At 46.7% G+C, this 13,611-nt stretch overlaps 1 protein-coding gene across 4 annotated transcripts in view; it reads right to left on the bottom strand.

The window, feature by feature from the left end:
• Nucleotides 1–271: 271 nt before the first annotated feature.
• The window catches only part of NECAB2 (N-terminal EF-hand calcium binding protein 2), a 366,975-nt gene continuing 353,635 nt past the window's right edge, over nucleotides 272–13,611 (bottom strand). For all 4 annotated transcript variants that reach the window (XM_034788644.1, XM_034788645.1, XM_034788643.1 and 1 more), the window contains 3 exons: nucleotides 12,163–12,240; nucleotides 2,268–2,359; nucleotides 272–540 (listed from right to left, as the gene is read on the bottom strand). In XM_034788644.1, coding sequence (XP_034644535.1) covers nucleotides 512–540; nucleotides 2,268–2,359; nucleotides 12,163–12,240 — 199 coding nt within the window. In that variant the 3' untranslated portion in view covers nucleotides 272–511. The remainder of the gene's footprint in view (nucleotides 541–2,267; nucleotides 2,360–12,162; nucleotides 12,241–13,611) is intronic.

Here is a 13,611-nt window from a genome sequence, read left to right as displayed (position 1 = left end):
ACACAGGATCCTACATGGGATGGGGCTTGAGTCTGATCCTGTCAGATAGTGACAGAAGTGCTGAAAATCCAGCACGCCTGGTTTGAACATTCTGGCCAAGCTGTTCTATTATCCTCACTTCACTGAGGCACAGGCAGGATAAGCAACTTGCCCACTGTCGCAGAGCCAAGACTAAAACCCATGAATCCTGGCAATGGGGCTACTGGGGACAGGAGACAAGCAGACTCTGCCCCATCCCAAGCTTTAAGGGGAGTGTTTAGGAGCTATGACAGTGGGGTGGGGTGGGGGGGAGTGGGGTTATGTTTTTTCCTTCACTTCAAACACCTAGCAAATACATTGCTGACATTCTTGCTTAGTAGAGAACTCAAAAGACATCACCTGTAACAAAGGCATTAGAAAAGACAGGAGTTTAGTCCTCTGCAAAGGGAGAGAGAAGTCACTGGACAGAAAAGGCAAGAGCCTGGAAGGGCCACGGGTCACCTTGCTGCTTGACTCCGCGCCGGCCGAGGACTCAATCTCTGTTCAGAGTGCACCAGGCAGCTGCAAGAGAACAACCGGTCAATGCAGGCGCTCAGTCTCGCCCCTGAAGCTGTGTGTGGGCAATGGCCAGCCCTCCCTGCGGTGGTGCGGTGGGAGAGGGCAGGAGGGGGCGGTGTCAAAGCGGGACTGCTCATAGCAGCACAAATGGGAAGAACCTGATCTCTGCCTCCAAAACAAATCACTCGGAGGGAAGGTAGATTGTCACACAGCTGAAATGTTGCGGGAGAGGAACAATGAGTCAAATCCTGTATTAGTAACTCTGGTGTAAAGCAGGAGCTGCCACAATCAAATCAATCTGAATTTACAACTGTGAGAACGAGAGCAGAATTCAGCTGTTTACAGCTGTGCTGAAAAATGAATTGCTTAAGTAATTAAATGCTGCATGATGCTAGCACCATCCATTAGGACCCTCTCCCCCTCATGCATTGCGAGCTAACTACACTTCACAGCTCTGGTGGGAGGTAAGTCATTATTATCTGCAGGGGCAAACAGAGGCACACAATGGATAAGGCCTTATCTCCATACACAAGGTGTATTGTTTTAACTATACCCCACTGGTGAAGTGGTACAACCCTTTCAGTGTGGACATGGTGAAAGTGTTAGACGGGTATAGCTTATTCCCATATGGTGCTAAGGACCTTCATACTGCATAGCTGCAGCCATAGGAAGGGGTGTTACTGGTATTGCTCTATTGTTTTTTTTTTAAATCACATTGTTAACCAAGCAAGTTACACCAGCAAAAAAATTGTGTGTGGGCCTTAGAAAGTTACCCAACTTCACAGGGCCACATCTGGTCCATATCTCGTGACTTCCAATCCTGGGGCTTTTACAAATTTGAAAAACCAGCAGCTGCGCTTCTTTGTTCAGCAGTGAGAAATGTGGACTCATTTTGTCTTGCACTGAGTTGCATACAAATATTTAAAGTGAAAAACTCCTGCCATACACAAGCAAAAAAATCCACAACAACAGAGCAGTCCCACTTTAAACACACAATGTTTTATGCAAAAAGAACAGGAGTACTTGTGGCACCTTAGAGACTAACAAATTTATTAGAGCATAAGCTTTCGTGGACTACAGCCCACTTCTTCGGATGCATAATAAATTTGTTAGTCTCTAAGGTGCCACAAGTACTCCTGTTCTTTTTGCGGATACAGACTAACACGGCTTCTACTCTGAAACCTGTCAATGTTTTATGCTGCTCTCATGGAGGAGTAACCTCTATGCTATGAACACATGGGCCTGATTCTCCAGTGTGTTATCCCGGGTACAGTCATTCACACTGAGGGGGCCAAGTGCCACCGTCATTTGGGCATTTTATACCCAGCATAGGCTTAAATGACTCCAGAGGGTCTACGGGGCAGAAGAATCAGGCCCTCAGTGTGTGTGGAGGGGGAGTTGTGGCACTGCAAGCTGTTTCAATGCCTGCAGCTTAATGTATGTAAAAATATACCCCTGGAAGCTTAACATTTTTGTCCTGAAGGACAAAGTACCGTTCAACGGCATTTACTGGGCAGGGCAGTGATGTGCCGACAGGTACAATTTAAGGCTGCAAGACTGCAGGGTAGCTTTTCTGATAGGGCACAGAGCTCACTAGTGATTAAACTGAGATCCTGCTGCTTAGTCCCTTGAGACCTTTCAGCCTTCTGCCTGAAATGGCTGAAGCAGGCGCTTTGGCATGGGGATTTTGCTTCCAAGTCCCTTCAGCTATTAAGATCCGTTGACCTTACCTGGCACAGATACACTGGAAACTGCTTCCGGCTGAGTCAGTGTGTCCACTTTAACATGCTGGAACCCCTTACAGGGAGCACTCTGCAGGTGGCTGAAACAAAGTTTGAGAAACTGTTAATTGTGGCCTATACGTTCTCCTGTGTTACAACAGGTGAATGCTGTGTTGGGGGTGCCCATTGCTACTGGGAATTGCAATCAGGAATGACTCACGGGGATCAAGAAAGACATGGATGTTCGCAGGGAGACACGCAGTTGCCGTTTGTTTGCTTGCTATATCAGGGTCCCACCGTATGCTGACTTGTAGGGGTTTTCACGTACAGTTCCAGTAATCCAGAGTATTTGCTCCTTTATCTAGCAGGCTCACTTTTAATCAGCTACATAGTAACAGAATTGGTCTTGTGCGAGGCAGCTGTGTTCATACACAATGTACAGCACATGGTAGTTTTGTAGCTCTTTCACCCACATCTCCAAGAAGGAAGGAAAAAATGAACAGTAGAGAGGAGAGCCGATGTCTTGAAAATTGCAGGGGCTGATCATGGAAGCTTAATTCGAGCGAGTTAGCAATAAATAAGAAGCTAAATCCATGCCAAAGTTTTCAAACGGGTGCTTAAAATTTAGAGCCTTACATGCCCTATTTAGGCACCTCAATAAAGGCAGCAGCTTTCCAGAGATGTGGAGGCCCTGCAGCTCCGTTTGGAGCCTGTCTCTACTATTCATTTTGGCTGGTTGATCACTGGTTTTGCCTCTGTAGTAGAGCTGGCCCAGGCCCTCCAAATTTGGACCCGTGTGTGTGTGTCAGGTGGGCTTGTCCTCCAGTTACTAGCCTATGCCGCAACATCCAAACTCCTGTTTGGAGCACGCTGGCTCACGCAGAGCTAGTGTATATCTGTCACCCTCCCTGTTGCAGTGTAGACCTAGCCCAAGCCTGCACGTAGAGTGGCTCCTCCCCAGCCTCCCAGCTGCAGGCATTCACTGCCTCTACTCAGACTTTAAACCATTTCTCTCCCTCTTCTAGGCACTCCTTTAATTCTGTGCTTAGTTTATTGTTTCTCACATTTTGTAAACCCCCCCGCACCTGCTGTCACCTTTGTTTCCCTCCCTGCTTCCTCCCCTCACTTCCCCCCTGCCCCAAACTCATTGGTCTCCCTGTGTCACCACCTCCACCTCATTGCTGCCTCTACCTGCCCACAAGTGCAGGGATGGCGCTAGGACCTAGGGACATGGTTTTGCTTCAGCGCCTGCAGTTCAAACTCCCACCCAGCAGGCAGCAAAGGCCTTTTGGCCACTCTCATGCTAGTTCACACCTAGTACTGGGGTAGGGGCAGGGCCTCCCTCTGCTGAAAGTCCATGTAACCAAAGCCAGCTCCACATGCGAGTCCACCCTACTGGGCCATACCAGTTCAACACGAGCTGGGGCAGATTAAGGTTCCGAGTGGCTCAACTAGTGTTAGCATGGAAAACACGACTGCGTCAGGGCTTGCCCGGGGACTGAATTTGGCCTCTCTTTACACAGCACGGCAACTATTGTGATGCCCGGGCTAGTGGGTAACATTGCCCTTTACTGCACAAACTCAGCCATTGCAATTAGAGCTTTTGAATGAAAGAGTCAAACAGTCCTTTAAGAATACTGTGGGAGACTGTATCAAAAGCTTTGCTAAAGTCAAGATATATCACATCCACTGCTTTCCTCATATCCACAGAGCCAGTTATCTCATCATAGAAGGCAAGCAGGTTGGTCAGGTATGACTTGCCCTTTGTGAATCTGTGTTGACTGTTCCTGATCACCTTCCTCTCCTCCAAATGCTTCAAAATGGATTCCTTGAGGACCTGCTCCATGATTTTTCCGGGGACTGAGGTGAGGCTGACCGGTCTGTAGTTCCCCAGATTCTCCTCCTTCCCTTTTTTAAAGATGGGCACTACATTTGCCTTTTTCCAGTAATCCAGGACCTCCCCCGATCGCCATGAGTTTTCAAAGATAATGGTCAATGACTCTGCAATCACATCAGCCAACTCCCTCAGCACCCTTGGATGCATTAGATCTGGACCCATGGACTTGTGCATGTCTAGCTTTTCTAAATAGTCCTTAACCTGTTCTTTCACCACTGAGGGCTGCTCACCTCCTCCCCATACTGTGCTCAGCTGACCTTGTTTGTGACGACCAAGACAAAAAAAGCATTGAGTACTACAGCTTTTTCCACATCATCTGTCACTAGGTTGCCTTCCCCATTCAGTAAGGGTCCCACACTTTCCCTGACCTTGTTGCTAACATACCTGTAGAAACCCTTCTTGCAGCTAGCAAGGGATGTGAAGGGTAACAACTGCAATTGTGCTTTGGCCTTCTTGATTACACCCCTGCATGCTCGAGCAATATTTTTATACTCCTCCCTAGTCATCTGTCCAAATTTCCACTTCTTGTAAGCTTCCTTTTTGTGTTTAAGATCACCAAAGATTTCTCTGTTAAGCCAAGTTGGTCGCCTGCCATATTTGCAATTCTTTCTGCACATCGGGCTGGTTTGTTCCTGCGCCCTCAATAAGGCTTCTTTAAAATACAGCCAGCTTTCCTGGTCTCCTTTCCCCCTCATATTAGCCTCCCATGGGATCAGTTCCCTGAGGGAGTCAGTCTGCTTTTCTGAAGGCCATGGTCCGTATTCTGCTGCTCTCCTTTCTTTCTTTTGTCAGGATCCTGAACTCGACCATCTCATGGTCACTGCTGTCCAGGTTGCCACCTATTTCTACTTCCCCTACCAATTCTTCCCTGTTTGTAAGCAGCAGGTCAAGAGGAGGATGGTCCCTGGTGCAAGTGCTGGAGGAACCAACTAGGAAGTTGTCCCCAACACTTTCCAAAGACTTCCTGGATTGTCTGTGCACTGCTGTATTGCTCTCCCAGGATGTCAGGGTGATAGAAGTTTACAGGTCACAGGCCCTGGTTCTCATGGGGGACTTCAGTTAGTTGTCTGAAGAAAGCCTCGTCTACCTCATCCTCCTGGTCTGGTGGTCTATAGCAGACACCCACCACGACATCACCCTTGTTGCTCTTGCCTCTAAACTTAACCCAAAGACTCTCAACAGGCTTTTCTCCAGTTTCATACTGGAGCTCTAAGCAATCATACCCCTCTCTTACATACAGTGCAACTCCTCCACCTTTTCTCCTCTGCCTGTCCTTCCTGAACAGTTTATACCCATCCATGACAATACTCCAGTCATGTAAATTACCCCAACAAGTCTCTGTTATTCCAATCACATCATAGTTCCTCGACTGTGCCAGGACTTCCAATTCTTCCTGCTTGTTTCCCAGGCTTCTTGTGTTTGTGCATAGGTACTTAAGATAAGTTGGGTAACCATCTGCTAGAAAAACGTCATTGCTACCGTATGTTGGGCACACAGCTGGTGGTCAGCAGCAGGGTGGATGGAGATGCTGGACCCGGTGCAGTTCTCCCCCCACCCATAAGCAGACAGCCCAACCAAAATGGCCCTAACTCAGCAAAACACAATCCAATTTTGAAATCATTGGCACAACCATGGGCTCCCCAAAGCTCACGTTAGGGCCTTAGGCTCCCTCTTCAAGGGTTGGGGAGAGACCAGCACCAAAGAATGATCTCCACAAAAGCCAGCAGGGAGCCACCTAAGCTAGCTCCTGGGAGATGCCGATGAGGGGAGTTGTGCTAAGCCCTTCCTGTCATGGAGTGCGGGGCCTAGCTCGGCTTGTGAGCCACAGCCAAGAACCCCTCACTTGGAGTCAGGTGCCTAAACTGTTTCATGTGAGATTATGTACATGTCTAATCCCACACAAAGCAGCTGGGGGGGGAGGGGGCAGAGCTCTCCTGTGTAACCTTTAGGCTAAGGGATTTCATCTGCCCCCTCTCAGCTGACTACGCACATCATTGGCCTATGGGATTCATTAATGGGTGAGGGGAGGAGGAAACACCCGCAATCTTGCTGTTGAAGCTGTTCCACTTTAATTAACTAGCCCAGCTCACAGCGAGATTCCCTTACTTGCCTGAGGCGTAGGAGAGGCTGGGTCACGTTCCTGCGCTGCCTGTTGAAAAGGGGTTTGAAGAGGGCTCTCCAGCACTGACGTGTGTGTCCTGATTTTTGGGCTGGGGTAATGGAGATCTGCAGGACAATGGAACAGCCTGCCTCAGGAGGACATGGAAGCACCTTCGCTGGAGGTTTCCAAGAGGAGGTTGGTGAGCCATCTCTCTTGGATTGTTAAGACACTACAAATCCTGCACCTGGACAGGGGTTAGACTAAATGAGTATCACTGCTCCTTTTAAGCCTATGGCTCTATAAGTCTATCATCCTGGTTTGAATCCCACCTCTGCCTGCTAAGAAGGGGGCTGCAAAGGGATTTTTATGCTTCCCTGGTGACTGTCCTTTGAGGTGGGACAACCCTGTCCAAATCCTCTCTCGCTCTCCAGATGCCCTTGTCTTCTTGGGACAGAGAGGGGTTTGGCCAGAGATCTCCCACCTCTGACTCTCCCTGGGAGGTGGAAGGTCCCTGTTCAAACCCCTTTGCGGAGGGTTTGACCTGGGATCTCCCACCGCCTGGGTTAGCAACCTAACCAGTGGGGACAGAAGAGTGATTCAGATGTTTGTTTTCTTTGGCCCCAATTCATCTTTAATTAAAAGTGCAACAGCCCCTCACAGAACAGCCCATTGTTCAGTGACATGGGCACTAACCTCTGGGGGCAGATCCTGCTCAGGCAGAGGCAGAATTTGAACCAAGGTCTTCCCCACTTTAGTTCAGTCCCCTAATCTCCATACCACAGAGGGCTTTTGAGGCATCTTTTGGCCCAATTAATATGTAGTTAAAGGGAACAGATTCATCAGAAAAGAGTGAGGATGACCTCCCTATCAGAATACCTCTTTGTGCAGCACTTAGGACATTCACTTGAGATGTAAGCGATGAAGGTTCAAAACCCTACTCAGCAAGCTAAAGGGGGAGTTAACCCAGCAGTACCCACATGTAACGTGGCATGTACTGAGCACACGCATTCAGCACTGCATGTCTGCTGCATCAGCTCTGCCTGGACCTCCACCTAGAATGCTCCTGGAGCAGTGGTGCTGGAACGAGGGGTGCTGCCGCCACCATCATCAGCACCCCACACTTCAAAAATTGTTCCAGCACCACTCTACTGGAGTTCCCGGGGTAGTTTGCCCCATTGTAAAAACAAGTCAGGAGAAAGGAGAGGTTCTAGTCACCAAATGACCCCAAACTTGTACCTCAGACACAACTCCGGGTCTTAAACTGTCCTACCAGTTCTCTGGCTGTGCATTTGCATTTTACAGCACTTTAAAATTAAACACAGGTCATGTGCTGGTAGGGGAATAGCTCAGGTACGACCACAAATAGTACCCACGCCCTTCTGCTTGCACAGTGGTTTTTAACCTGTGGTCCCCGGACCCCTAGGGGGGCCCACAGATATGTCTAAGATTTCCATTTGAAATGTTTGGGGTCTGCAAATTAAAAAAGGTTGAGAACCACTGTACTAGCATACCAATTTCCAAGCCCATTGGACTCTATGAACTTTAGAGCACTTTGAACGTTCACCTTTAAACAGAAATGCTACTGCAGTCTTTGTGTGGCCTTGTGCCTGTTAGCAGTCCCCATCTTGCTCACAGCAGCACCAATTCATCATTCCAAAGGGAACGTCTAATACTGCCTGGATTATTGGGTTTGGGAGTTTTTACTTGTGAGATCAAGGGAAGATGGATGAGATGCATTCTGTGTGAATACTGCTAATTTTCCCCCTAGCTTTGTGCAAAAGAAAAGATTTCTTCCCCATCCCAAGAACACGTGTGAAATTTCAGCTACGGTGTGTCGGTAACCTAACGGCATGCTGTCATTTATCAGCCTGCGCTCATTGTCGACGGTGTGAGCAAAGAACAGAAAAACTCACATATGGTCACATATCAAAGTGGATAAATATTCTGGGAGGTAGCCATAGTCTGTCTGTTGATGGGTTTATAAATTAGGACCATTACTTTGAATTCATATCATGGACAGACCTGACCTAACCCGAGAGTTAATGAAGAACCAAGCAGTAGCTGAAGCAAGTAATCCTTGCTCAGTATCACTAGCAAGATTTGAAGGTAGGTAACTGCAGTCCAACCTAACTGCAGCTTTTTCAGGGTCAGCTGCCAGTATCTCGCTGGTATCTCTATTGTACTGTGGCAAGAAGCAAGCATCTCTAGATAATGTGGTTACAGGTTGTCTGCTAAGAATAAAACAAGTGAGAAACTTCCACTAACAATGGCAGCCCCTGAAATGTGCAAACGATCAGTTAAGCCTATGGAATCAGGCAACAGTTCAGTCTCCGCAAGTGTCCCCTGTTAACAAGGAATGGGTGATTGATAGCATGGGGCAGCTTATTCTTAAAATGATGGTGCTGCCCTATGCACCAGAAGCCGTCCTCACCTTTGTGCAGTGTGGCTGAGAGAGAGTTTGTGCAACAAGGAGATGCAAATGCCAGAGGGAAGGTTTTGTGTGCTCCGATGCATGAAACCGTGATAAGTGTAGCAACAGGGTATTGAACGCATCAGACACAGATTCTGAGGGGGAGTAGAAATGTTTCAAATATCTACAAATTACTGACTATTTTTGCGAGTAAATATAGCTCGGAGGGGTGTTGCATTAGACATTCAGTAGCTCATAGTTCTATGTAGGGGGTTACATAAGAGTACGTGGTTATACCTTGTTAGTCACACAATATAGTCATGCAAGACATTCTACAGCCCTTCTATTAAGAGTCATTACTGTTCTATAACATGTTGACATGTATTGTCATTGTATTGTATTCCATCATAGAAGATCATTACAATTGTACCATGTGTGCTTCAGATTTATGTCTCTGGTCAAGCAGATAACAAAAAGTCTATGCCAATAAAAGTTATTACTTCGCCCACCTTGTCTCTCTCATAAAAATATGTTTTATAATTCAGGGTCAAGGGTCTTATTATCTGCATAACTTCATAAAAACAACAGACAGAAAAACTTCCTCAGCACAGTCCATTCTACAAATAATGACAAATATTTTGGGATGTATAACCTGGTACAAACAAGCTCATACTGTCATGTGACTACAGACTTCTGCTTTAACCGAAGGCAAAAAAGTACAGGAAAATGCATAAAATATATCACCTGGGGCTAAATATTTCCCAAACACTACTCTTTTGAGTACATAGTTGTATTACCAATTGGTATTTAGAAGCTTTCTGCCAATTTTGGGCAAAAATTAGATTGTTTCTTTGAATTATGGCCCTGTGATGTTGCACTCCATATGGTTTATAAAAATATGTTGATAAGTGTGAATATGATGTAACTGGAATATGCTTTATGTAAAAGGTCTCTTGTAAGGTATCATTACAAAGCATATAATCTACTGAGTGTGTTAATCCTATTTGTATGAATGTATCATTCTTGTATCTGAAATTAGGAATAGGAAATATAATTCTGAGGTCCTATTGTAGTTATGCAAAGTGTGGGCCATTAATGGTGGTTTGGAATCCTGATGGCTCCCATTAACTAGGACAATTGGTTGTAGATGGCGCTGTTTACTTATACAGGAAGGCTTACATGTGTGTGCCAACAAGTGGGTAATGAAGTCCCACAGGATATGTGAACATGTCACATGATACTGGAATCCATCTTTAACCTGGTGCTTTTCCATTTAGAAGGAGGGGTGGGAACCCAGAGAGAGACAAAGGATTTCCATCTTGTGCCAAAGATATAAAAGGGGGTGGAACAGAACAAAAGGGTCCCAGTCATGAGGAATTCCCTGCTTTTCACCTAAGATGCCTGCTGGAACTAACAAGGTCTGTACCAGGGGAAAGGACTGGGCCCAGATTAGGAAGAAGTCTAGTCTGTGAAAGAAGCTTAATGGAACATCTCTAAGGGTGAGATTTACCTGTATTCAGTTTCTTAATATATTAGGCTTAGACTTGCATGTTTTGTTTTATTTTGTTTGGTAACTTACTTTGTTCTGTCTTTTATTACTTGAAACGATGTAAATCCTACTTTTTATACTTAATAAAATCACTTTGTTTATTAATTAACCCAGAATAAGTGATTAATACCTGGGGGAGCAAACGGCTGTGCATATCTCTCTATCAGTGTTATAGAGGGAGGACAATTTATGAGTTTATCCTGTATAAGCTTTATACAGAGTAAAACAGATTTATTTGGGGTTTGGATCCCACTGGGAGCTGGGTGTCTGGGTGCTGGAGACAGGAGTACTTGCTGAGCAGGTTTTGGTTAAAGTCTGCAGCTTTGGGGGGCGTGGACGAGACCTGGGTCTGTGTTTGCAGCAGGCTAGCGTGTCTGGCTCAACAAGACTGGGTTCTGAAATCCCAAATTGGCAGGGAAAATGGGCTCATTGGTAGTCTCAGTACATGAGGTGACAGTCCCAAAGGGGTCTCTGTGACCGAACTCATCACAGGCCCTTTTTGTGATTTTGTGATGATAATGTTTAAACAGTACGTGATATAGAAAAATGGCACAACTTCAAGCATCTACATCCACCCTGGTGATGACCACCAGATATGTGCCTAATACGTGGCAATGCAGCCAAGAAATTTTTCTAGCTGATGGGTTACCCTTTAGTGTCCAAAAAGACTACGTTAAGATTCACCTTCCTCTTCAAGGCTGACCATGCTGCCTCCACAGCTCCCCGAGCCCCTGCTAGCAAAGGAACCAAATCAAGCCCTGAGTTCCACGGCACACAGGGGAATACATTGCATTCAGACAGCAGAGACCTGTCCTCCTCAGGACCCGCTTGCCGAACTTTAGCTTCCTCATGGGTGCAATGGGGAGGATCCTCACTTTTCTGAAGTGCTTAGAGTTCCTCGGATAGGAGGCGCTGTCTATATACGGCTCTTTTCAATGACCTAACTCTCCATCACTTAGTATGATGAATTTTATCTGTACGTAAATAGAAGCGCAGCTCCATCTTTCCTTTCTGGATACAGGGGCAAGATACAGCTGGCCATCTGCATAGTGCTCTGTACATTTCCCAGTAGGACCTTGTAGGAACAGATCCTTGAAAGGATGTTGATTGGGAAAATGGGCTTAAATGGTGCAATAACAGAGAACGTAGATGCACAAGCCTGTTAGAGGAACTAGGGCCATCAGCGTCTGCTCTGATCAAACTCCTCCTCACCCTGAAACTCAGTCATGCACCCATCATCTACAGTGCTTTGTGCAATATATGGAGGAGTGAAAGGAAACCTACCAGCCAAACAAATACATATACCCTCCCCTCTGCCACTTCTCTCGCCTCTACCAAACCACTCACGCTAGAGTCAGACGCAGCCAGAGATGGGCTTACGTGTTCTGAGAGGAAGCACGAGAATCCGTGGAAAAGGAAGAGGCATAAGCCTTCTCCTGCCAATGAAGCTCCCTTTCCTAACTTCTCTCCCCATGAGACTCTTGCTGCTCTCATCCTTTCCATCCCTCTGTTTCTAAAAGATAAGTTTTATTGCTGCCTCTCCTGGCCACAGCACTTCTGCCTCGAGGGGATGGTGGGCCAGGGCTTTTTTCTGGCTCTGAGCTCAACAGACCTTAGCTATTGCAGTGGTCTCACAAAACCTAGGCTTGAAACAGTTCCCATCCAACCAAATGAAAAGCAAAATAAATGTCAAATACCATTACGGCAACAATGAACTTTGAGATGCTGCTATGAAAAGTTTCTCATGTAGTATGAAATATTTGTATCTGTGTGTGTGTGTCACATGTCACACACACACATACACACACGTCTTGTATATGTGTGTATATATAATAGGGAGGGTCCCAAACCAAGACCAAGGGGGTTGGATCACCCGCAATCTGCAGGTCAGGCCCATCTCTGATGTATCATTTTTTTAACCTGTAAGATTAAATGTTGCTACCCTACCTCTTCCAGTCCTCCTCAGACTCCCAGAACTCATAGACGATGAAAGTGACTCCGTCTGGGAGCCTCACTGCAGTTACACTGAAAGTGATGAGAGAGAGAGAGAAATCAAAAGCAAACACACATCTATGTTGAGCAACTATTCCAGCCACACCACTGGCTTGGGAGTGCCGAGCGATGACTTGTCAGCTTGCATGAAACTCACTGGCAGCAGGGCACTCAGCTGCGAGAAGTGCAACACATCCCAGCTCCCCATGTCAGACACAGACACGAAATTAATCGGATACTGGAATATTCTGCCTGCCCAGAACCCCCACTCCCAACCACGGAAGCTGAGGGCGTTCAGCACATTTCAGAAGCCGGACCGAAGGCCGCACAGCACAGTGATTGGATGTTGGATTCAGGATTTCTCCATCTCACAGGTGCATGAGCTTGTAGCCTCTGTCCGAGTCTAAGATTGAGACTGTCGATGAGTCAAAAGTCTCAGTCACCTTCACGCCCCAAAATGAACCAACGCACTTGTGTAAGCAGCCAGCGGCACTGTGACACTGCCTCTAAGGCTGAAACATGGAGCTAGTGTTACAGTGTGGCTGTATCTTCCTTAGCTCATGAGCGTTAAATAATTTAGGGGGAGGCAAACGACAGACTATTAAGTTACCTGGCCAAGGCCCGAGGAGAGATCAGCTGCATCCGATAAGAGCAGGGATTGTGTCTGACTTTTCTGTTTGGGTGGGGCGGAGGAAAACCTGGCTTCGAATGAGCTAGCAAGTCTGTTCCAGGAGCTTTACATTCACTGACTTCATGTCATTCCAAACAGCCACAGCACTTTCTGTGACCTCAGAATTTCACAGGAAAGCCACTACCTAATGCACCTGCAGAGCACATGGCTTCCCTTGACACTGCTTTGGCTCGTGTGCGTTCACTGTTTTTTCCTGACCTCTGAGCGGTTCTGACACGTGCCCTTATCCTCTTACATACTGAATGATGTACCTGACGCGGCTTAGACCCCACACGTCTCCATTGTGGGCCAACATCCCTGATGCATCACCCCTATGGCTCAGACTAATGTAAACTGCTGCACACACACAGGCCAGCATGGTAGTGATTGGATTACATTGAAGGAGGACTCAAATGGAAACGTTTGTTTCAGAACTGCGAGGTTTCTGATCTGGGGTTTTAGGGGGATCCATTATGAAGACACAATTTGGATACCAATCCAGGTTTGGATTTCAAATTGTCCTTGCCTCATCTTGCCCAATTTTGAGGTGATTGGATTTTGGTTGGGGCTATCTCTAGACTAAAGCTAGCTCTGTGTTCAGTATGTGTCATTTGTAACTGGCAAAGCTGTAGGCATTTGAGTAGCTAAAGCAATAGTGGTGCTAGATGTTAAACCTGAAGAGATTCAGTCTTTGAAACAGTTACTCCCATTTTCCTTCCGAGAGGCGGAGAAGC

This window comes from Trachemys scripta, chromosome 13, assembly GCF_013100865.1.
Source record: "Trachemys scripta elegans isolate TJP31775 chromosome 13, CAS_Tse_1.0, whole genome shotgun sequence".
Taxonomy (NCBI): Eukaryota; Metazoa; Chordata; order Testudines; family Emydidae; genus Trachemys; species Trachemys scripta.
The sequence above is the reverse complement of the archived record's forward strand: the minus strand, read 5'-3'. Positions and strand labels throughout refer to the sequence as shown.